Genomic DNA, 26,051 nt, shown 5'->3' on the forward strand with positions numbered 1-26,051 from the left:
ACCGGAAGTATAACTTTTTTCGAACCTTTAACTTTTTAAAGGTGATGATCTTTTATTTGGTCAACAAACTAAACCAACGCTGAGCAAACGCTGAAGATCAAACATTTCCGCTCTTTGGCTTGTCTTGGCACGTGCCGAACAAGTGGCGTTTGGGATTCGAAAGAATATGCACAAAACCGCGTCCAGGGACGCGCCAACTTTCTCCACCGCCGCCCGCCGCCACCGCCATCACCCGGAAGGCAAACAAAAGAAACTTGGTGTTTTTGCGCTTTTGCAGTTTTACATCGGTTCATATTCTATTCCCTTTTATTTTTCCAAAAATACTTTTTTCTAGCCAAGCGCGCTGCTCAAAATTCAGGGTTTTGCTTTCTTAAACCATTAGCATATGAAATGGCCTCTTCTGCCGCCTCCTGCATTATTCACGACGGACATTTTTATTTCACTGGCTCATGAAGCGCTTCAAACAATTTTCGACTTACATTAAATCTTATTACCTATCATAATACGTGTATATACGGTAAAAGTTTGATCAAAATATTTTATAAGAAAATTGTTTGTCCCTAAATCGGCTATTATACTAAAAATAAAATTTGATCATTTTTGCGGTGATGAATAGAAAATCTGGACAAATGAGCGTAAATTACACGCAAATTACCAGCTAGCGCTCAGTGGGCTTGTTGCATCCGAGGCATATTGAGAGTTCACTACCTCCATAACTGGATTAATTGATAGCACGATAGCTAGGGGTGGGGGGATGGCGCCGAAACGAGATATGTCTCGATCGAGCGAGGAGGGATGAAGGAGATTGCCAGTAATGTCATTACGGACGCGATGCGCTTCGCTCGCAACGAAGAAAAGCGCAAAGATGAAAGACGAGCCAGGGATGCATCCGAGCGGCGCCCGGCAAGTCGGAAACCGGAAGTCAGCAGTCGGAAGTTTAGATTTCACTAGTTTAATCTCGTTAATCGCGTCGATCGCTTCGCCGCCGATCTAATGACGACGTGCTCCAAGCATAATTCGTTTTAGTTTTTAGGGAAAACTTTTTGTATTGTATATTTGGTTGCCTATAAATTAAATTTGTCTTTTTTTTTGTTTCAGATGATGATTTATCAAGTTTAGTGAATGAATATTTAGGTAAGTTAATTTTTAAAATAATTTTGCGTTGCGGAATTTACGAAAATGATAAATTGTTGTACGGAAAATAGTTTCGAACACGCGTGAATGCTTATTTTGCAAACTTAATTAAGCGAACGAATGTGTTTTTAATGAGGCTGAGAAAACTCGCCCAATTGGGAATCGAGGTGCGCGCGGTATAAATTAGTCGCACTGACACGCCGAACTAAAAGTTAGTGCGCGCGATATTCGCACGTGTCGGAATTTAGCGCAACTTAATGAAGTGCTCGAAACGAGAGAACAAAAGCCGCACACACGCGGCGCTAATCGGCAATCTATAATCTCCGTTCAAAGATGGCGCTCGAACGTGACGAAGATGGATGAGATTTGGCACGAAGCGCGCGCGTTGCACTAAACTTGTTTTAAAACTCTTCCTTCTCTCTTTTGATGTTGTTCATGATCATGATGATGATGATGATGTTGATGATAATAATGAATTGTTTCGCTTTTGTCGCATTGCGAAACAATTTACGCACAAAATACAAACTTTCATGTCTCAATATCTTTAATATCTTTAAAGCTCTGTTGTGCGCTGTATTTTGTGCGTTGTGTTGCGCGAAGCTTTCAAAGCTTTGGAGAGTGTTTTGTTGTTTGAAGGGCGCGCGCGTTACTGTTGCTTGGGTTGCGTGCGGCGCGGGCTGAGTGTATACTTGGTTGCCTGCGGATTTGGGACTCGCAGGTCCGAGATAGTTAGACCCGTCTTCCGAATACATGAATATTAAATCATTGCTTAAGCAAATGTGCTATTCCGAGATGTAAATTATTCATTATATCAAGTCGCGCACTGCGTGTTATTGTTTGAATCAACAAACACTTATCATTTTAATGCTAAATATTCAATGTGTGTGTGTTGGGTTGCATAGCATAATTTTAAAAATAAGTGTAACGTGTGTGTTTGGTTGCATATGATAAAAACAAAAATAAAGTTTTTTCAAAGAAAGAAAAACTTTGTGCACGCATCATACGATTGCAATTTACGTTCGCGCTCCGCTGGCTTTGGACAACAAAGAGGTTGTCACCCTGCTGGCTCTCAGAGAGAAGAAGTTATTATCGACAGGGGCGCGCAGGTCTGGAGGTGTCATTTGTGTCGTTTGTGGCAGCACAGCGCGCGAGCGCGCCATCAAATCATTTCTTTTGATATCATTTTTTGCGAGTGAAAGCTCCGACGCAAAAGCTCAAACCATCATTTCATGTGTTTGCTACGCGTGTAAACAATGGCGGCGAATAATTAATTCGGCGCCGATAAGTCATAGTCATAGACTAAGTTCTCGCCGTGGGTTTTTGAAGGGGTGAGTTACAAGTTGAGCGATGAAAGAGAAAGATTGATTTTTTTTTCGGCGTATGTGAAAGAGCTTTTCGTACACTTTTTGGTTATGGATAGATGCGGGCGGTGGTGGTGTAACAATCGAGCGCGAACGGAAAGATGAAAAAAGTTTGTATCAATTTTTCATTCTCGGCGCACAATAAGCAAAGATAATAGAAACATATTTCTTTGTGTATTACCCTCGAACGCAAGTTTATAGATCGGCGTATACGAGATGAAAATCGCGGGGTGAAAGTTTTCTTTTTTTTGAGTTTTTTTTTCTTGCTTCGCGTGTGGTTCATGTCGATTGTTTTAACTCATGCGTGACGAAAAACAAGGAAAGCAATCGTCTTACTTGAACACACCACAATTTTCCGTGTGTGTATTTATTTTGTTAAGTCAACAAAGCATTAAATTTAGATTTTAAAAATAAATTTTAATTTTTGTCAGGGTTCTAAAAAAATTAAAAGATGATAAAAATCATTATTTTTAACTAGCACATAGATTTTTGTGATTAAATTCGCGTTTTCACGTTAAAAAACGCTTAAAAACGTTAAAATTTTTAGTAATTAATTCAAACGAATGAAATTTTTACAAGATAGTTGTTATAACTAAATAAAAACGTGAATTACTGTTTTATGCGCCGAATAAAAAATTAATTAATTAGAATTTTATATTTTAATGTACCTAAATTTAAGTTTAGGAAAAATTAAAATTAAATTAAAATTTATGTTTTCTTTTTTATTATTTTCATATTTGACAGTTGAACATGTAGCTAATAGAAGATAATTCAAATTGAACGTTTTTTGAGCTCGTGTTTCATTCGAAATTTGTTCGAGTTGCAAATTATGTCCGCTTCCCAGCCCCAAGACACCACTTTACCCGAAGTGGTTTATAATTGTCTTTGTTTGCAACGAAAGTCTGCGAATTCTTTTGCGCAAATTATTCGCCTTTTCAATTTTCCGTTAGGTACATTGAAAATTTTGGCAATGAATTAATATACAATTTATTATTTATTTATTTTGGTGAAAATTGAAATTATGATATTAATAATTGCAAAATTTATATTTAAACAGAGTCACTTTGTTTGAAATTAGTAATCCTGTATTAATAATTTAATCATTATTGTGCATATATTGATGCTTTAAAATTAATCTAAAAATAATTGTGAACCTCGGTTGTTATAATTAATGAATTAAATTGCTGCGAGGCAATATTTCTATAGAGCAAAGGAGATTATCAAATAGGTACACAAATTTCAGTTTGGCATTTTAATAGTTCAAATGATATGGGTGTAGTATTATGTTCGGTTCGTGTACGGCAACTCAAAACATTGGAGTAGCTGACTGTTTTGCGTGAAATAAAATATTTAACATAATAGGTGATTAAATGATTCAAAATTTATATAGCAAAAACAAACATTTTTTAACTTTTGATTCATTAAATTCATTTTTTGTTGGTTTAGAAAAATAATAAATAACGGAACAAAAGTTTATATTTTGCGATGATTTTATTTCATTTGACGTAAGTAACCAACGATATTGGGGATTTCATGGTTTAATAACTTATTTAAAAAGTATTAGAAAAAAAATATATATAAAAAGTATATGATCAAAATAACAAAATAGAATTTAATTTAGTCAGTAATTAATTTTAGAATACATTTATTAATGTTAATATACTGATTTATTGGAAAATTATCCAAAAATTATTAAATTTGCATCTGATTATTTGCACAATTGCAAAATATTTAATGTTTTCACATTAACACAACAGAAGATGAATTATTCATAAGGTGACTATGAATATTTATATATTTATAAACAAACTTAGCCTTTTTACACTTTTCTCAAACTTTTTTTTTTCATTTTTAAATTGTTTCTTTTCTCTCAGCCCCAAATAACAATTAAAAAATAATTATAATATACTTATAAAAAATTTATCAAAAATTATTTAATTTGTTTCGATTGAATTATTTACGCAATTGTATTCTCCCATCTTGCATTAAGATTCCAAATGCTTGAAGATGATGAATGGTGAGTTGTTTCAAAATCGAAACGTAGCAAACTTTGCAACCGGTTAATAATTCACACAGAAAGTACAAGAATAAGCGCTTTAAGTCAAATTTGATGAAATACCCACCACAGTTATAAACATGTTTTACTTTCATCCACCCCAACCCAACCTAACCTAGCTTTTAATATTTGAAAGTCAAATAAAAACGTATGTAGGTACGTTTCAATACAATGACTCCACACAGTCCCAAGTGTGCCAAAGCTTTGAGCTTTTTGAGTCGTGAGTTTTCCATTGCGTCTTCATACAATACACTCTACACTCGCCAGCTAGGTGGTTGTACAAAAGGGGTGCCGCTTCCACAAAATAATACGAAATACACGCGAATGCAAAAACGGCGCTGCGAAATCTAATTAGAAACTTGGTGCGCGTATTGTTTTTGCATAAAATTTGCGGCGGCGCGTCCGGAAAAAGTTGCCGCCGACGCGAACAAACCGAACTCTCCCTTCGACGTGATGAGGGCTGTTTTTCGCATTGCATAAATTGACGCTCAATGAATTTTTCGAAAGTTTTTTCATGAGTTTCAAATACGAAATTAATAAATTACATAATAATTATACAATTAATAAAAACATATTCAGAGAATTTTGGTAGAATTTAATGTAATGAGTTTAAAGTGAAAGATGTTGTGTGGGTGTGTAGTATTTACGCATAATTTACCTAAATAATTAATGCACATTAACCCTCTAATGAACACACCACGCGCCGAACTATAAACGCGCACCACGAAGACACACTGAACAACAACGCCGGCGACGACGTTAAAGTTAACGAGTTTGAGACTTGCGTTTAGCGAACGTCTCGAGTTTGCTGCCTTTTCGCTGCTGCTGCTGCTGCTGCTGCTTCAGAGGCGGCGGTTGCGGGGCGGCCAGCAAGCCATCACCAGCCTCACACGCACACTTCGCGTCTTCCGCGCGCGCACCACTCACCGATCCGAACCGCACCGCGCCGACGATGATCACGCGCCCGACGCCCGAGTGCCACTGACGGCGGGTTGCTGGCGGCGGCGGCGGCGGCACCCGCCACGGTGGCAGTCGTGCGACGACGCACAAACCGGTTCTTCAACACACGGACCAATTATTATTATAGTTTTGATTTTTAGTTTTTTAAAGTTTTTTGCGATAAAATTTATTTATTGTTTGTTTGTGCTTTGATAAAACAAAAACTATTTGAGTAAATTTAATGAAATTTAGGAATATTATAGATTAGACATTAGAATAAAACATAGGATACTTTTTGTTGAAAAATTTTAATTTTAAAGGAGTTTAATTAATGAAAATAGTTAAAATTGCATTTGCGACTTGTTGTTTGGCATTAGATTGTATGCACTTCGTCACCTTATGATAATATCCCACATCCCGTGATACTTTTGCACTTTGAATGAAATATGTACGCGTATATTGTTGGTTGGCGCGATGAAAACACGCCAACAACATCATCTTAGTCTTCCCCGAATGAAATCATCTCTCGCGCTTTCACCGCGCTGTCTCCATCCGCGCAGAAAAGCGACAATAAACCAACTGTGACATTACCATTCAGGCCATCCGTGCGGCGTGCGCGCCGAGCATGACTCTTCACGAGTCACTGCATAATGTGCATAATGTATTACGTACTTTTGTCTGCGCAAGTTCACGTCTTCATCATATTGCAATTGTTGTTGCGATTGTTGTTAAAACAAATGAGCTGGAAGTGCGCGCAGAAGATTATGTTCTCCTCAAGCAAAAGGGTGCGTCTCTGCTAGTGGTGGGCGGAAGGATGTCGACGAGGATTTATTGCGCTGGCTCGTTAAATTAATGAATTCACATAATGAACCGTGATTACAATGCGTAATGGAATTTGAACATTTTCAAAATAACAACGCCGCAAAAAAAGAAATTGAACATTTTTTTGCAGTTGATTTAAATATAAGTGGGGATATTTAAAGGGTTGTTAAATATGTTTGGCGTTAATTAACAGCCGGCGTAATTAAACCTGCGAGTGTATTTTATACGCGCTGCTTTATAATGCTGATGAACAAATACACATTTGAAAAAGATCAAAAGAAAATGCAATAAACTGCGTATTTGTATTTGTGTGTTTGGTTGCCTACCTTTTGTTGATATTTATGTTGTAAATTAATACAATACAAATTAAATGTTGTGTAACCAACTGTACGCGCCCGACGCGGATGTGGAGGACGCCGTAAATCATACTCAACGAATGTCGTCTTTCCTTCCATTTTCCACTTTCCACTTTCACCACAACAACAACTGCAACAACACTCTTGACATAAAGCAAAAGTATACATTACAATTTATTTCATTTAATTCAAAGGTAGAGAAATCGTATGGGTGATAATTTCGAGTAATGGATTTGCTAAATTAATTAGATTTGCATTCAATTACGTTTAATTAAGTTCGATGCGGTAGATTAGCAACTAACGCGCTCACACTTTGCGGACATTGCAAGTGAGACTACCCCCACTCCAGCCTTTGGGTACTGCTCTCGTGTTTGTATGCTAGCGAAGGAAGGCGGGGAAGCCTTAGAAGCAGAGCTCTCTGCACCCATCCACGATGGTAGAGTGATAATATTGTTGCAAAGCGGGCGGGCGGGCGAGCGGCGACCGCATTGCGATGGTCACGATCGTCGTCAGCCCCCGTCGCAATCAGACGTCGGCGGTGGCGGCGACACGCGTTGGATACCTCTTGAAGCCCCCCGGGGTGGTCGCACAATGGCGTTATTGGTTGTTATTACAAGCGGGCACATCGACACCCCAGCGTTATTGGATTGTCACGGCTTTATTACATGGGGTAATTTATACATTCGCGGGTGCACTTTGGGGGTTTTTACTAGGAATGCGAATTTTACTTCAAAACCGGTATTGGTAATACCGGTATTTATAAAATTATTTAATAAATCAATTAGGAATATTGAAAATTAAAAAATTTCAATTTTTGAGCCAAAGAAAAACTGGAATACCGGTATTAATACCGGGTTTTGAAACAAAAAAATACCGGTATACCGGTTTTTACCAAAAAAATAAGTATAAATTAAATATTGAACTATTGAAAATAAAATTGAATATCGAAAAATATTGGTTTTTGAAATAAAAATACCGGTATACCGGTATTAATACCGGTTTTGGAAAATAAAAATACCGGTAAACCAATATTGGTACCGGTATTTCCTAATTCTAATTTTTATTTCAAGAAAAAAAAAAGAATTATAAAAATTAAATTCAAATTTCAAGTTATTTGATTTTATTTGATTAGTAAAATATTTAAAACTATAGAAATAATACGTAATTGAAACAATTTTCGTCCCTTTCGTCCGACTAAAAATAATTCCGTATAGTGCATTGCTGTAGTCTTGCTTTTGTTCGTTTTTAATGTCCGCGCGCATATTAATACTACTAATGCAAGTATAAATTCAGTACAGTAATGCACGCATGGCCGAAGGCGAAAGCAAAACGACGCAAAGAAACAAAATGGCGGCCTCGCCATGCCATCGCCGTACAACTATTCGCATCTAGTTGTCGTATACGCGAAGCATTTGCATGCATTCCACTTTGTTTTGCATTGCCGCAGAAATTATTTTGACATTGCATTACGCGAAATTATTCGCATTATTTTCGTTGTATTTATTATCATCAGCGGAGCGTACGCGAGCGCAGAAATGAATTTATTTCGGAACTGAGGATTGTGGTCGACGGTCGGCGGCGCCTTAAAGGGCTGCAACGGCGCGCACATATCGTGTAACGAGCTTGGTTAGGTGCAGGCACGTTCGTGCAATTCATTGCGGAAAAAAATCAGTATGCAACCAACATTACATTAAATTCATAACTAAATATTACATAGCGCGCATTTTTGCGCGCAAAATTCCGCACGTGCAGTAATAAATTGCGAGAGGTTACACGTATATCGAGTATTTTGAACAGTTGTTATGACGATGCGATGATTTGCGGCGGGAGTTTACAGTCGGCGGGGTTTGCAAACTAAACATCAAAGCAAAAGCAACTGTCCGCCATTACTACCACCACTTGGACGCGAGTAGTCGGTTGTAGTATTGTCTGTGCAACTCGGTAACTATTCGAGCCGTTTTGGTTGAGCTTGATTATGAGACGCATTCATTGCGAAGGATAACAATCCCTCGTTCGGCATTAGCCAAACTAAATAAACTCAGCAGACCGATGCACACGGAAGGCAAGCAGCACACCCAGATCGCATGGAAATGAAATAGAAGTCGGGGATCGGATGCGGCGGCTGGGGCAGGGGTAGGGGTGGCGGGTGAAGGAAATGGGGAATTGTCCGTGACCAACTGAGCGTGCAGGTTTGGATCACTGCGCGCCCCCTGTGCGCCCAGCGCGCAGCGGTGTTTGTCAAATTGAAGAGTTAATTAAAGCAACAAATTTCACAAACGCACACGCGTACATCTGGTGGTCTAGATTTACCGTTCACTGAAGGATGTCAAGGACAAAACAGAAATTTAACTTTTTTAATGAACTGTAAAATTTATTTTATTTATTTTTAAGAGCATTTTGAATATTTTATTGATATCTACGGATTTATTAAGGAATTATTCTTTTATCACTTTTAATTTCCGAGTTATGGATGATTTTACTTTTGAGTACTTTAATTGCGCCCACATAAAAACTAACACAGCTATAAATTTTATCTTTTGCAGAAACAATCTGCTTTAAATTCTCTGTTTAATGACAGTTTACTCAAAACTCTACGATTTTAAATAGCTGAATTATAACGTTACAAAAGCCCGCGGTGTAATTTTATCCCAGCTGAGCTGAGAATCTAATTTTCTCGCTGCAACCCGCATTGCTTAACGCGCGCACTGCACACACCTGTCTATCGGTTAAGTTTGTTAGGTTAGGTTAACGCTAGCCTCCACTATGTGCATGCATGCATGCACAACTGGTTGCTGGTAATGTGGTTAACTATACGAGCGTAATCATTCCCACACACTAGTTTAAATCCAGTTATACATATAGTTTACACCTTACACGTCCGCACACTTTTCTAGCCTCGAGATTACGCCGGCGAACTTAATTAGAATACAAGATTAGGGAATATTACAAAAGGTTTATAGATTAATTTGCGGATTTTACGCATCGCTGCCGCCAATGAAATGAAAATTATTTTTTCTGATTAAATACGCCGATTAGCATTCGCAGGCTTTCTAAGGATGTCGGAGGTGTACGAGGAGGAGTAGTAGGAGGTAAGGAGTACCGGTGGTGGAAACAGTGGAAGCAATTGAGGACACTACAGAGCCGTGTGTTGCTAAGGGTGGAAGGCGGGGGCGGGGTGAGAGCGAAATGAAGTGGAAAGCGTTGAATCGTTTCGGCTAGGCGCACCCCGGTGACTTGTTGGAATCGTCGACGCTCTTGGATCATGTGCTTGAGGATGAGAGAATGGGGGTAGTTATTCTCTTCACTTTTCCTGCTGGCAAAGAGGTACAAATTAGCAAATTACTTCTCACTTCACATTTTCAACGTTTTTCTTCTTCTTTTCTGAATTTTTTCTTTTTATTGATTAAATAATAATATTTTTTCTACTTCCACGTTTAAATCGTGAGTTTTTCCACGGTTTTAGACACGGAAAGTGGTACTTTAATCACGGCCGTGACTAAAGTACTTTTGCCACAGAAATACAAAAACTAAAAGTGGATATCGAATGGAAGGAGAAATAATATCGTAAGCATCACGCTAGACGTTGTTAAAGTTCCACTTAGCGCACTTGATTCTTAATGTAGTATTTACCTCTTTGTTGTTGATTAAATAATAATATTTTTTCTACTTCCACCTTTAAAGTATCGCTTTTCCTACGGTTTTGAGGCATGAAAAGTAGCACTTTAATCACGGATGGCCAAGGCCGTGACTAAAGTACTTTAGTCACAGAAATACGAAAATTAAACGTGGAAGTAGAAAAAATAGCATAAGAATCACGCTAAACGTGGTTAAAGTGCCACTTAGCGCACTTGATACTTAATATTCTATTTACCTATCTGTTGTTGATTAAATAATAATATTTTCTATAAAAACGCGCGATAAAAATTGCTTTTAACGTCAAATTTGTCGTGTCGATATAAAATTATTATATAAGATAGCAAATGATATTAAATGATATCGAAGGTTTTCCTCGCTTACCCGATCGTCCTTTTAAGGATGCGTGTTCGGTTCGTTTCGTGCGTTTTATGTCGCCTGCGTCGTTTTGATGCCGATTCCCGCCGTTTTGCTTGCACGGCACACGACACGTGGCACGTTTTACGACACCTTCATCCCCCTACAGCAGATTTCCATATCGTGAGCGTTTAAATATTTTTATACTTTGCATAAATTGAATAAGAAAGAAAAATCATCAATCATTTAACTAGTTTGGTAAACAATGTTAAACATTCAAGTAGGGTTGTGGATTAGTTTAGTTTAGTGCACGGGTAGTGGCTGGTAAGGAATAGTTACGTGAAAGATTCAATACGTTGCGATAGCAATCCTGATCGAACTTTTGTACAGCGATGTGGTAACTTTGTTTGGAGTTTGCAGCTCTCCGGGGGTTGTTATGGGGTGTGCGATTGCTATTGGTGGTTGGGTGCAGTGTTTGTATTAGGAGCACGTATGCGGAAGGTAATAAAGGTGCGTGCGTGCGTGCGTGCGTATTACATAAATGTCGAATTTATTTTTAAATGATTCTTAAACTGTCAATAGTAAAATATAAGACAGAACTAGGCGTTTTTTTTGTAGGAATAAGTTGATACATTTTAAACATATTGTATTTTGAGTATTTGGAGGAGATTTATATCAGCGTGGGTGGATTTTTATCGTATCGATGATTTCAGGTATGTGGGTATACGAGTACTCCAGATATGTATTGAATTTTGCAATCAAAGTTGCGATGCCGCTGCGGATATAATATTATATTACAACTTTGAATGAATTCATGTTATTGGAATAATGCAATTTCTAGTCTTGTATTTTCATTTATTCCAGCAGGTAATACGTTATTATATAAAGTCACTCATGATTTACGTGAAAACATTATTTAATCAAAATTCTGTTTGTTATGTTTTGTTGTATTGTAGAGTCGGTCGTGTGTCCTTGGGAGCTCACGCGCTGCATCTTACTTAAATATAATTCTTTAACGTGAGTATAGGTGGCGCTAGTATTCACATATTAGTATTCATAAATTGGTATATTCAGTCATGAATAGTTTGTTGGTGGTAGTGAGTGCTGATCCACGTCGGTGTAAGGTCGCACGCGGCTTTACGTAGTCGTGTAATTTTTTGTCTTTATCAGTCAGTTGTGTTGTTTGTTTGGATGCACCACCAAAGTGATTGTCACGTGGCGGTGAACTTCGCACGCTGTATTAAACTGGTATGTGTTGCATTCTTGACTATTGTACGTTACTATTCATATTATTTAAATTTGTGACTTAGAAACATGTTTTTAAAGAAATAAATAAGCCAAATATTACCACAATTCTAAATATGAATTCACGTCCTTTCCAGTTGTATTCACTTGTGTATTATGTTTAAATGATTTTCTAGTAACGCAACGCGTGCACTAACAAATTAGCTGAAAAATCGTGCTTAAGTTATAGAAATTTGCATTGCAATTTGTAGGGATGTTGGGATCATAATTACAACAATATTACAAATGTTACCATCGATGTCATGTCTTCGAAAAAATATTCTAGCATAATTGCTAGAAATGAAAATATTTTTTGCTATTACACAGAGAAACTGTAACGCTATAACAAGGAAATTAATATAAACCCCTCAAATTTTAAACATTTTGTGGTTTTACGGAATTTGACGTTAAAATACCTGCAATGAAGTAGCAGCATTTTGATACATAATACCTATTATTTAGCTTTTTGGTTGTTTAACACGATAAGATATCGACTTATCGATGAGACAATGCGCCGCAATGAAAAGTTATGTTCGCGCACCGCCTCACCCCGCAGAAAGGCGATTATCTTTAATAACGTCGCGCTGTTAAAATGGCTTTGTCATCGCCTCTCGAATTGTAAACGAATAGGCTGCAATAAATGAAATTAATGCATCGCCGAAAGCCGCAAATTACCAAAACTTGTGCGATGATTTTATCTCCAGAGGTGGCTTTTATTTTACGTGCGAAAATAAAGATAACAAAACAAAATAAAATTTAAACTTATTTTATTTTCAAAACACAAAATGTGTAAATCACTCATTTCACTAGTTTAATTAATATAGATTTAGTTTATTGTTAACTTTATGACAGTAAATGAATAATATCGTATTATCTCCACTTTTAGTTAATGTCACTTTAATTTACCTTCGCTAATGTTTTGGGAACGTTTCCCTGAAAGGTAATAATTAATTAGATTACTTGTTCGCGCGCGCATAAGGTGTCTTGCCCCCGCATCTTTTCATCTGCTCTCGTTCTGCGAGTGAGTGATTAATGTTATTTGACTGTGGCACCACCACCCACACTTACTTCTTCTAAGATGTAGTAATCACTTACGCTTCTTTGAGAATCATTCACCCTAGGCGTGGAGAAACCACGACTATTTTTTAGTCAAATTATTCTGTAGTTAAATATTAGACTTTAATACCAGTTTTATTTTTAATCAGCTATGTTGTAGCCATAAAAACGTGAAAACATAAAGAATGTACCATTTTGACGGTGGATTTATGCGCACTCATAAAACGTAGCGGTAATTGCGTTTACCAATTTTAATATGAACAAGATAACTGATATACAGGGTGTTGAGATGAATTTTGTGTTGAATTTAATTTTATTTCATTTGTAAATATGTAAAATATTAATTTGATTAATATCTGCTGGATTTATGTTTGGAATCATTTTAGTTTTGTAGTTATTGCAGTTTCGGTTGGAAATAATTAAACTCAATGGCTGCGCATTTTGAACAGTTTGAAATAGAGCCTCTTCAAGCAATGAGAGCCGAACTCGCAAGGCAAACGCATAAAACGGCATTAAAGTCATCCCGTTTAATATTTATTGCGTCTTGAAGGTCTCGAAATAGGCAACGGGCAAACACGCTGCTATTAATCTGGATAGGTAATGTCTATCCAGGGACTTATCAACATACCGTGCATACCTGTGCGCAAAAAATTAAAATTTAATAATTAATTATACAAAAAAATTTTAAAAAATAAAAATAAATCCATTTTATAACTGATTTTTTGATATTAAAACTGCCGAAAAAATTATTAAACAGTATTTATAAAGTACTTTAGTCACGGCTTTGGCCGCCCGTGATTAAAGTGCCACTTTTCGTGTCTCGAAACTGTGGAAAAAGTGGCATTTTAATGCTGGAAGTAGGAAAAATAAATTAATAATATTTTTGGAATATTTAACTTACAAAATCTTAATATTTTGTTTGTTTGTCTGGTTTATCTTAATCCGTATTTAATAAACTCGCTCGTAATTATCCGCACGAAGCTTTTTGTGCTTTTTGCTGACTGCTGTTATGAATTGCGCATTGTATTATCTGGCAGCACGCATGATTATAAACCGCGCGCCGCGCGACTGTAATTTACGGCCAGGTGAGGAGGTGATAATTAAATATAATAAATTTCTGTCCGCGTGTGCGCGCTTCCACTTCCGCTCTCCGAGGACTTCGCTCGCATCCTGCATACGTGCGCCGCACAGCGAACGCTTTCGTCGCTTTCGCTTCCTATTGTGTTTTCTATTAATTATAAACTTTTACTTTGTCACAATTTGCAGAACAGGTTACACAACGCGCGCGGATAAATACATTAAAGTGGAGTCAAGTAAAGGATAAATCATTTTGGAATTTGTGGTTGCAAGGGGTTTAAGTGTAAAATTTGAACAATTTTAAGTTGAAAATTAATTTAAATTAGGAATTACGCGAATGCCAGGAAAGGTACACTGAATATTCTTTTGTGTATTAATTTAGAGTTAATTAAACATTGTATTTATGTTTATTTTAATGACAAGTATATTTTCCTCTTTGAAAACAAGCATTTTTTCTAAAATTTTATTAAAACGGTGATTATTTAATTATTTAATTTTCTCAACTAATTAATTTTTATATATTTACATGCAGAATTTAATCCTGAATCTTGTTTTGAAAGTATTATTATTCTAGCTTTTATAGTTTTTTAGTAAAACCGCAAAAACCTTGTTTTTCTCTACTTTTTTGCAATAATTTTATTAAAATGTTGAATATTTAATTGTCTAATACTCTCAACAAATTGAATTTGCTATACTTATAAGTAGAATTCATTCCTAAATCTATTTTTGAAAGAATTATTACTCTATCTTTTATAGTTTTTGAGTAAAACAGCAAAAATCTCAGTTTCAGTCGAGCGCTTTCAGACTCCTAGGTCTGAAAGCTGTGCGCTTGAATCAATACCGCCGTCGACATCTATTGACGCCGCGCGCAACTAACCCACCACTCTTATTCCACCCTTACGAATATTTTGGCAAACAGCAGATATAATATTTTATGCAGCATCGCTCTCTTCAATTACAGCATTAGAGCGATTTGCATAATGCGCGCTCATTTACGGCAACTTTTTGGCAATTACGCGTACACTCATTAAAACAAATTAAAACGTCACTAATTGTAATTATAATCGCGCCCGCGCAAATTTCGCCTCCCTAAACATGTAAACACACAACAGCAAAATTTATCACCGTGCGTGCGTTGTAATAAATTACCGCCGAATATTGTCGAATTGAATTGAATTACTGCACTGCTAACGTGCTGGTGGAGTATTGGAAAAATTTATGATGATTTTAAGTAGTTACGAATGACGTGACACAGTTTATTTTTTATTGTGAGGAGTGTGTTTGCGAGTGTGCGTTTATGGCGTTTCGAAAAGCGCGCAATTTTATTAGCGCCCGCCAGGAACTGGGAACTCATCCAAAGCTCGAAGCTTTGCTGCGCTGTACGCGAGGGGTGACGATTATAAATCAAAACAAATAAGATGTAGCACAAGCACCAGGCCTCGCGATGATATATGGAAGGACGTTTCTGGACGATGTGGGCGGTGATTTACAAGCCATTTTTTGAAAAATACAAAATTTAGAAGGAAAAAACAAACAAAATTTCAAGTCAGTTTCAATGGAAGTTTCTAGGAACTCATAAAAATGAGATTGATAATGTATTAAGTATCAAGTGCGCTAAACGACACTTTAACCACAATAAAAGTACTTTAGTCACGGCCTTGGTTATCCGTGTTTAAGGCACTAGTTTTTGTGTCTTAAAAGTTTGAAAAAAAGTGACGTTTTAATGGTGGAAGTAGAAAAAGTAAATTTGGTTGCTTAACTTTATTTTATATTTTTTATCTTTTTATTTTCAATATAATTTAGTTTTTTGTAGTATATTTTGAGGGAAAATTTAATTTAATTGAAATGTTATCTTTCAGTTCTAATATTTTTCCATGGGTTTTGTAGTTTTGAGTCGTTTTTTGATCTCGTTTTAAACTTGATTCAGCGCCACCCCACGCCGCCAGGGGGTTGGTTTTGGTTGATTGGCGCCCGGCCAAGGCAAACCCAGACCACCCTCCGCATTCATAGTCTACACCGTTTTGCTCAATTTGTTCGTTTTGCTCGCGCTGGCTCGTTTCGCTTCATTTTTATTTCGTTTTTATCATTTTAACCATTTTGCAATATCATACTCACTTTATACTTATTGTATTAAATTTACAAATTTACGAATCCAATCGAATCAATATACATAAATTTACTCTAAAAATAATACAGAGTGTTACAATTTATTTCTTTTTGTAACAAATTGAAATAATCTGATTGTAACACCCTGTATAACATTTTTATTTACGTTCAATGGAGTTCATATTTTCGGCGCGTCGTCGGCGTCTACCCTTTGACATTCGCTTCCGGTCACTTCCTCACTTCATTTACTTGTGCAATGCGAGACGCCGGCGTCCAACAATCGGCAAACAAACAAGATAACCCTGAAAACATTGCGCACATTGCGCCAACTGTAAACAACAATCCCATAAATTTACTTACGCTTTATTCGCCCAACAAACCAATACCTACATTCGTATATTTACCCAGTGCACTTGCAACAAATTAAATTATCTACCGCCCGACCTCATTAAGCAATACCTCGAATAATAATGATGCGCCTGATGGCGGAATTAATTTAATTAATTGCATTGTTAAAATTTATTAATTACGAAACTTGGATCGTTATATATTATTAGACTTGAATCACTTGCGCTTTAGTTGTAGTTTTGAAATGTTAATATTTGAATCCGTATCTGAAACTGAGCGCGCGCCCGATTGAAACTCGTCAAAACAATGAAGAATAAGTGTATTCAGGACGAGTGCGAAGGATGCGCGCACGCATTCGGAAAAGTCGCCGGCGGGGGTGTTCGCAACTATAACTCAATTCGCTTGCAAAACTCGCAAACATTTCGCTTCATAAATTTATACGAGCGCACGGCTCACAGTCAACGAACCCTCAGGTTAGGTTATGTTTCAACTGTCAAAATTTAGAATTTTATTTCAAGACCAGAAAAGAGAATTTGATTTTATGTGCAAATATACATTGAGCTATGGAAACACGTCAGTTAGTAATAAGATTAAATGTTTTTAAGGATTCTTTAGTTAGTACTGCAGTGATTCGTGCAGCGATTGCAGTTTTTGATATTTTAAGGTTTCATTTGTGTTTCCAATGGTATTGCAGCATAAATAAATCCAATTTTCGATAGAATAATAACTGATTTATTTATACTTTATGTGTGCATCGAAATAAATTTTGTAAATGTCAAAAATGTCAATACAAGATGTCGTCTGCATGCGCCCAACTGTATGCAGCACACATTACATGCGGTTTTTGCGGTTGCGGATCACGGTTATGCGTAAAACATCACAAAATGGTGCGCGACGCAAAGAAAAACAATTTGAATTAATAATTTATGTTGAGTAGTCAAGTTTATCGCACATTACGACTGAATTCCGAAATTTTCAAGTTTAATGATGTCGTTTTGTGCTTGCAAACTTTTCGACTTCCTCAATTATGTGTGGGTGGGGCGCGATATTTTTTGGTTGTGCGTTGAAAATAATAGTTTACACATCTTCTTTAAAGAGGGTTGTTTTTTTTTTTATTTTGTTATGGGTTGTGGTAGTTTTGTGATGGCGGCAGACTAGACTATAAATAAAATCGGGTAAAAACCCGAACGCGAATGAAATGCGATGCGATGCATTGACCTATTTTTACATTCACACACACATACATATAGAAGGATGGAAAGGATGTGCTTGTATCAAAATGGCGGAATCTTATCGTCGCGTTCTTCATCGTTGGCCCATCGCGCACAAATTACACACGCTTATGTTGTACATTTGCATTTATTATAGATAAATCGGGAATTAAATACAGGACGTTTGAATTTACATAAAAATTAAGTTCAAAAATAAATAGAAAAGACGTGTTTATTTTTGTGTTTACGTTTTTTGGTAAGATGGACGGTTTGGTGGCTGAGTGTGACTGAGATGTGTACTTTTCTTTGTATGTTTTGGGGTTTTCAAGGATTTTCCACGTGAATCACATCCAGATGCGCCGCGGAAATGCGAAATGTTTTCGTAGTAAAGTATGAGGTACATTTTCATGTTTTACAAAGTATAAAGAATGAAAATGTTAGAAAATTTCTCAAATTTCTGCTTAAAATATTGAAAACTTTTGATAGATTTGTTTAAAATGAAGCTATGAGTGTACAATTGGTTGCATGTATTTTGTTTTGCATTTTTAACACGTAATATACTAAGTATTACTCACTACTAGTGTGGAAAACATTGTGGGTAAAGTTGTAAACATTACTTTTTATACATTTAACACATGAATATAATGTTTTATTGCATTATTCTGCGACACTACAAGTTAAAAATCGTATTTTAAGATAATCGTGACGTATTTGAATGGAATTGTTTTGTTTACATCAAACGTATTGCTATCTTACCACCTTCGATAGATTTTGTCATTGCTGCATTCGTATCACCTTGTTTTCGTCTTCTATCGTCAGTTGATCCTCGGAATTCGTCGCGACTAGTCACGTTTCTCTCCGTTTTAATGCGGTAAATCTCACGTGTGCCATAGTGAAACAAATTTATGTTTTAATCCATTTTGTGAAACTTTAATATGAAATTCATGTTGTTCGTGTAAAATAAAATCAATAACACGGCAGTGATTTAAATATAGATGATACAAGCAAGCAAAGAAGATGCATAGTTTCCGCTATGCATTAAACTCTAAAACTTTCAATCCGTAGTCGATGAAAATGGAAATTTTTATTTTTATGTTTACCCAATGACTGAAAAACACCAGAGTTGTATTTAAAATCTTTTCAAAACAAAAACGAAATTAAAATTAATTAGTTTCGTTTCATTTTCTTAATTTTTACTTACCTGATTATATTTAGCACCTTCTTTGTTTCATTGTTATCTTATATTTAATATTCGCTGTGCGTTTTGTGATGAATTGCCTGCTAGGCCGCCTCCACCGCCGGCATTGCCGTCACCAGAGAAATAACAACAACAGAAAACAGCGGGCGATAAATTAAGTCGGCTGGCTCGTGGCGTGCACGTGGTTTTCGGACCGGCGGGCGCCGGCGCAGCCAACGCCGCCACTGCCGCCACACTCTGCCAACGGTGGCGGCACGACGGCGGCGGTTTCAGTAGCACGCCGATCGCGCTGACGTCATGAACGTCTCGTTCGTGAAGAGCGCCTAAACTTACGTTACACTCGCGGCTTCCAGTTCTACACATCAATTTCGGTGAGTTTACAACACAAAAAATATAATTATATTTAGTATTAAATTATAAACTATAACAAGATTATATTATCATCAATCATGCAGGGTTTTTTTCACACGCGTTGATTTACGAAATTAGTTTGTGACTTGTTTGTAATGCGCTTGTAAATTGTTTGGCAACTAGTAATTACCGCTCCCGAATGTACACACAGACATTGTTCGTGTTCATGTCGATCATATATTACTTCCGGTTTTGATAACACAGGAACAATGTGGCGTCATGTGTGGAGTGTAATAATGTGTTAAGCGACGCATTGCGCACCGATTCGCAATAATTGCACGCACTCGCCACATTCAATCGTCATTTGTAATTAGCTATTTGGGAATTAGCACGATTAATTAATTAACTAACCAGTAATTCGATAATCATAATAATTTTATGCATGTTTGAATTTTAAAAAATGTTTAGTGATGGGATAAATTTCAATACTTCCTGTTTGATTAGTGTGGGAGTTACTGGCGGGGTTGAAATGTCAATAATAAATGTTTATGTTAATGTAAGCGTGTAGTGAAAATGTGAACGCTCCACTACGAGAGTTGATGTTGAAGTCGTAGATAAATATTTGTTTACGTCGTTTTTGCGAACGTTTGCGATCCTTTCGCGCATAAAAATAAGTCAAATAAAGTAAACCCTAAGAAATTGTTTGCATTTTCTTCGGGTTTTCACGTTTTTTGCTTTTTTTTGTGAAAATTTTAAATTTTTTTGAAAATAGTTGATTTTTTGGCAAAAACAAGCAGAAACTTTTTTTATTTGATTTCTGCCTAAAGTTAAGCATACACTGTTTTATTTACGAAGGCACTCTGAGAGCAGATAAGAGCTGGGGGTGGCCGATGATAAGAAAGAAGGCATCAATCATCGCACTGCGCCACAATCTGTCATACTTTCAGACTCTATTAGAGATAACAAGTTTATTTCTTTGGAAATTAACTTTATTGAATTACTAATATACTAAATTCGTTGAAATAAAACGTGATAAAAGCCGAATATTTTTAGTAAGTAATAAGAAAACGTCTTAATCTTATGAAAAATTGTAATTGGAATCCGAATCGCTGAGAGGCGGACAAGCGCAAACAAGAAGGAGAAAAACATTAATCCTGAATAGATTAATAAAATATAAAATATAGCTGATATAAGAACATGAGGAGATAGCAAATCCTATAATAACATGAGAATTGGAATATCTTTCATATTCGCGTTCATTGTTCGGGCTGTGTGTAGGAGAATTAACTGGATAAACTGGATGAGAATAAAAAAATATAAGTCGTATTTGTGTGTTTTGCTTCGGTGACTTTTTTCGCTACAAGATGTCGGGAAGCACAACTACTTACGAATGCAAAAATGCAAACGACAATAAGATTACCAGATTACCAGATATTTCTTTTTTGTAGAGCTAGAAGATAAATGAAAGCAAACAAATTAATTTTAATTTTTTGACAGTTTTTCTTTATTGTTACTTGATTTAACGACAAATCTCCCTATAACGTTGTTTTATATTACTTTTTCCGATGCAATGTTACTATTTCTTTGTATAACGACGAAAAATATTTTCATTTCAAGCAATTATGAGCTAGAATAATTTTTCAAAGACATGACATCGATGGTAACATTTGAAATATTGTTGTTATTATGATCCCAACATCCCTACAAATTGCAATGCAAATTTCTATAACTTAAGCACGATTTTTCAGCTAATTTGTTGGGGTGCACGTTGCGTTACAAGAAAATCATTTAAACATAACACAAGTGAATACAACTTAGCGACGCAGAATTCATATTTAGACTTCAGGAAAAAATTTTCCGGCATTTTTACTAGAGTAATTGAGTTTATAACCAGCTTTAGACAGATTAAACAGATGAGAATTTTCGTAAAATCTCAAAATTTTCTTATATTTAATTATTTAAAATTGGTTATGTCATGTGTTTGTAAGTTAGGCAACTAAATATACACCATCTCTATAACTTACTTCTCTATAACGTAATCGAATGTATATAAAATTCAACGCAATACTGAACACAAAGATTGTCTATGGTTAGGCACAAAAAAATTAATACTACATGCCAGTGGAATGTTGTGTGGACGTGTGGGCACGTGTGAAAACCAAGCCGAAAATTTCGGACAGATATGAAAGAGCAAACGCGAGACGTGACGTGAATTCGTGTCGTTTATTAATTCGCGATGATGTATAACAAATGAAAAACGCAATCAAAATTAATTAACTTTACGGGATTACAGTTCTGTACAATAGTCATATATAAAACGAAAAGTAAAAAATACTTGTTCCAGTTTTATACATTTTAATTATTATTTCTAGTAGGTATTACAACTTCAGGATGTTTGTTTGCGTTGCTAATCGCTACTCGTAGTTCTGAGTGCATCGCAAGTGCAATATCGCAAACCACAGAGTGCACACGAATTGCACAGGGATTCACCATCCACTTTACCACCCCGTCACCCATGCCCCCGACTTCCGGGGTGTTTTCGCGACGCGCTACAAAACGAAACGAAAACAAGCGAAACCAAACACGAGTTTGGCGCGTGTTTGCGGCTTCCGCGCTGGTCAAATTTATTAAACTCAAAGGTCACAACACAGGAGGGGTGAAATTTAATACTAGGGTATAAATTTTAATAGGTAAAAACTAAAATAACAAAATTTAGAGAAAATAAATAAAATTTTTGGATCAAGTGTGACGAAAGTATCAAAGATTTAAAGTGCGCAAATCTCCCTAGAGTGCCTTGCGTCTTAAGATGTTGAGACTGTTGAGAGCGCGCGTGAGATTAGCAAACGGCAACGATGAGTTTTAATTGCAACATAAATTAATCCCGATTTTATTCATATTTCCCCACTGGCGGCTTGTACTTGTCTCGAAACTTTTCGCAATTTCCCCGAGCGCATAACAATTCCCTGCCGCGGCGCTCCACCGGGGCGTCGGCGGCGGTGTTAAAGACCGCCGCGAACAATGTAATAAGTACTCTCTGACAATAAAAGTCAAAATGTCACTGCAAATTGCGCGCCGCCGCCCGGATAAGACTTGAGTTAATCGCTCGCCCTTCATTAAACAAACTTTTGATGAGCCATACTCGTATAACGCGAACGTGTTATAATTCTAATTGTTGTTTACATTTTTTAAACCTTATATTCTTTTAAAGGAGGAAAAATAGAAGAAAATTTCTGGCATTTCAATCGCAATCTCAATCAGGAAATGACTTTGCGTTTTGTTACACACCTTGATTCTTTCTTCTTCGATTTCCTTCAATTTGCAGTGATTTTCCTCGTTTTTTCTTCGGCTTTCAGCCAGAGGAATATAAATGTAAATATCACTGAAAAACCAGCGTAAACCTATTTCTTTATTTCCCCGATTTTCTCTAGATTTCCGCACGCGATCAATTTTTTTTTCGTTCAGGTTTTTTTTTGTAAAGTTGTTTCTCGGCTGCTGCTTTTTTCGCTATTCTATTCTATCGTTCATCTCTTCATCTTGAGCCCGAATTGGAATGCGCATTCGAAAGCGTTTTCGATGCGACTGTTGGTTGTGAGTTGGTAGGTTAGGTCCGGATCGGAGGCACACTGTTATCCCTTTCGGTGTTCGCGCCAAGATTTACGGCATTCCGGGCAATATATTTTATAGTTTTCCGGAGGAAAGTGTAAGTGCGTCGCGACGTCGACCTGCCGCCGAAGCCGCCAGTGCTTTTCTAATCTTATCGCACGGCCTCCACCCCTACGAGCATCCACGTCGCTATTAGCGTGGAGAAAAGAACTAAGTGGATGACCTAATAATCCGTGCAGATCGCTCCGACAACCGTAAACCTGTAAAACCTGTGATACCTATAAAGAAATTTGTTAAATGGAAAAAGCCGCCGGTTTTTTGGCGATAACATGTTGACTAGTAGGGATGGATAATATAGAGATTTGAAAACAAAAGCATTTTTTTTTGGTTAATCGCATATTGAAAAGGGTTTAGAAAGAACAGGGCAACTAAAATAAGCGTTTTTTGAATTGTTTTGCTAAAATGTTTTGCATTTTATGTTTTTATAGATATTATAGTTTTTATTTAATAGAGTTTTGGATTTTATTCAAAAACTATTGAATAAAACCACATCAAAAATAAAGTTTGTAGTAGATCATAATCGGATGCATTGTTCCGCCAAATTTCAAAATTTAGTTTTGCGTAGTTTTGGAGTTTAACACCTTTTTGTTTTTGCCGTCGAAAAGGAAAAGGAAATGTTAATCTTTGAAACCACTCAAAATTTGACTATGAAATTTGGTGTATTAATGTATCAGGAGGTGATCTATATTGATGATGCGATATTTTGGATGGAAAAATAACAGTTATTTGCAATTTTCTAAAAAACTGTAACAGATTCTCCTCTGGAATTTTTTTTTTCGGAGACTGTAGCTAGACAAAGAAATGCCCTAAGTGTGGTGTTGATTGGGTTGCCTGTTTCTGCAAAAAATGCTAAGCAAAATCAACGATTTGTTGCGATTCTAACCTCCATTTAATTTTGAAAAGAAAAACAGTTTAGCCGTTTTCTAAAAGATGGCACCATCATACACCATGTGTGACAGAGAGTTGGCTGTTTAATATACATAATATTGAGCGTACAGATTTGAAATCGTGACATTGAAGGAGATTTCTCCAAGCACATTTCAAAACCTTCTCTTAAATAAATGTCAAGTGTTAATTGCTAATAAAAATATATCTACATATATACTTAAAATTATAAGACACCTAAAACCGCGTGTTATGACGTTTCATGTTTGATTCTCAGTGATAAATTCCAAGTGTCTTCGCAAATTTCCCAATGTTTTTATAGTCAACTTCGCCAATAATCATATAACTTCTCAAGTATGTAAAAGTTGGGTTATGAAAAGTTTTCCCCTTCCGTTGTCAAAGATGGCCGCCGGCGGCGTTCCGATGAAAAGTAGAATAGAGCATTTATTATTTACGGCCGACCGGATTCCGTATTCGACTTATTGCATAAATATCTCCGCTGTGAGCGTAAACGCGCAGACGAAAAGGAAAACGATGCGAAGACAACGAGCACACAGCATCGTCGCACGACAATGACCTCCGCGCGCGCATTCTCCACCACGTCCTGTTCATTTTCCTCATCGTCTCTCGGACTTGCTTTCCTTAATAATAGTTTTTTTTTTCATTCGGTGGAAAACTGCTTTCGCTTTTTTTCGTGCGCGCACACACGCACTGGCGAAGTGAGCAGCCGCGGCAGCGTTTCCATTCCATTTCCATTCAGGCATTCATTCCGTTTGCAACTAACTGCGGAACGCAGGACGCACCCACAGGGCGGAATGAACTCATGGTGCAATCGTCGGACGGCGGTGCTATTAGATTTTATGGGGCGCCGATGCGCCCCGCTATTGTCGTCGCCGTGGACGTGATCGTCTTTTTCAGCAAAAAGTGCCCGCCGTTTTTTTTTACACAAAAAAGCAAATATCTTAGAATTTTTGTCGTAAAACAGTCGCAGCCAGAAAGGAGTGCACTCTGCGTGGCATATTTTATTTGACCACGAGGGAAAAAAAACTCATCCCTACACAAACAAACGCATGAAAATATTTGAAATGCGCGTCGTTGTTTCAACCCCATCAACGCCAGTCCAACGAATTCAATTAGCGCGCGCTGCGTTAGATTTATGTCGTGTTGTGATTAAATTGCGACGCGAAAAATACCGACGAGACACATTGCGGCGGTTTATTTTTGCATATGAATGCGAAATGGGTGTTTATTAAAAAGCATTCAGGAGTATATTATGCGCTTGCATGCCTGCGAGCTTTTTATTACGATTTAAGCCGTATTTAATTTGTATTTTTGGGTATAAATAATAATTTTTTTCTATTTCTATCTTAAAAGAGACACGAAAAGTGGTACTTTAACAACGGGCGACCAAAACCGTGACTAAAGTATTTTAGTCATGGGGTGGAGCTTACGCATGCGCCGTCAGTCAAACAAATCAGCAGCAGCGCACTTGATACTTAATATACTAATAATATTTTTGTTTTTTTTTGCAGATTGGGATCATGAATCGACAGCTGGCGATGTCTTCGACCGCATCATGAGCCATGCGGTGGTGGGCGGCCGCTTTGGGGGTGGTCGTCGGACTGCTCGCGGTCGCCGCCGCCCTACCCCCGGTTATTAAAATTGGTAAGTAGAAATATAATCCGTCTAAAAACCTTTTATATTTTTTGCTCCGATGATTTCTAATCTGAATTTTTTACCTCACTGATTATTTTTTTAATATTTGACCACGGCCTCAACTCATTCATCAAATTGACTTTCCGGTTTGTTTTTCTCCAGCATCTTTCGCTGTTTTTCATCCTTTCGTGCATGATAATATAATAAATCAAGTTCTTTTGCTTTTGCGTTTCCACGGCGCATAATCTAGTGACATGCTGACTAAAACGGGGTCCTTGTTATCTTTTGAGGTTAGTTACGTAACATTTCAAGGTTATGTTTGCGTGCGATTGTGTTTTTTAATGAGAAATGGTGCAAAAGCTAACCTAACCTCAATTTCAGTTATTGAGAAGATGTATATTTCAAAGGGTTCTCCCTATGGGCATAGGTTTATTAAATATACAGGGTGTTCATTTTTATAGTTTGAAATTAGAGGAATTTCAGTTTTTTTTTTACCAGATTTTAAAATAATTTTTTTTTCTTGTTATTTTTTGCTAAAAATAATTTCTTTTCACACAT

At 36.7% G+C, this 26,051-nt stretch overlaps 2 protein-coding genes across 10 annotated transcripts in view; one reads left to right on the top strand and one right to left on the bottom strand.

Moving 5' to 3' along the window:
- LOC135794068 (glutamate receptor ionotropic, kainate 2) overlaps positions 1-5,521 on the bottom strand; it is an 81,086-nt gene extending 75,565 nt beyond the window's left edge. For both annotated transcript variants that reach the window (XM_065305212.1, XM_065305211.1), the window contains exon 1: positions 5,210-5,521. The gene's annotated coding sequence lies outside the window, so the exon portion shown is untranslated. The remainder of the gene's footprint in view (positions 1-5,209) is intronic.
- The window catches only part of LOC135794067 (glutamate receptor ionotropic, kainate 2-like), an 81,802-nt gene that overhangs the window by 34,797 nt on the left and 20,954 nt on the right, over positions 1-26,051 (top strand). For 6 of the 8 annotated variants that reach the window (XM_065305204.1, XM_065305205.1, XM_065305202.1 and 3 more), the window contains 2 exons: positions 1,099-1,134; positions 25,370-25,502. In XM_065305204.1, the coding sequence (XP_065161276.1) occupies positions 25,421-25,502 (82 nt within the window). In that variant the 5' untranslated portion in view covers positions 1,099-1,134; positions 25,370-25,420. Of the gene's footprint in view, positions 1-1,098; positions 1,135-11,884; positions 11,907-19,192; positions 19,310-25,369; positions 25,503-26,051 lie in introns of those variants that run through there. The other 2 variants (XM_065305209.1, XM_065305207.1) reach the window with 2 other exon arrangements.

Source organism: Atheta coriaria, unplaced genomic scaffold (genome assembly GCF_025399875.1).
Source record: "Atheta coriaria isolate IRGN ID8LTWV9N9 unplaced genomic scaffold, Caltech_Dcor_3.1 hic_scaffold_6_pilon, whole genome shotgun sequence".
NCBI classification, from domain to species: Eukaryota; Metazoa; Arthropoda; class Insecta; order Coleoptera; family Staphylinidae; genus Dalotia; species Dalotia coriaria.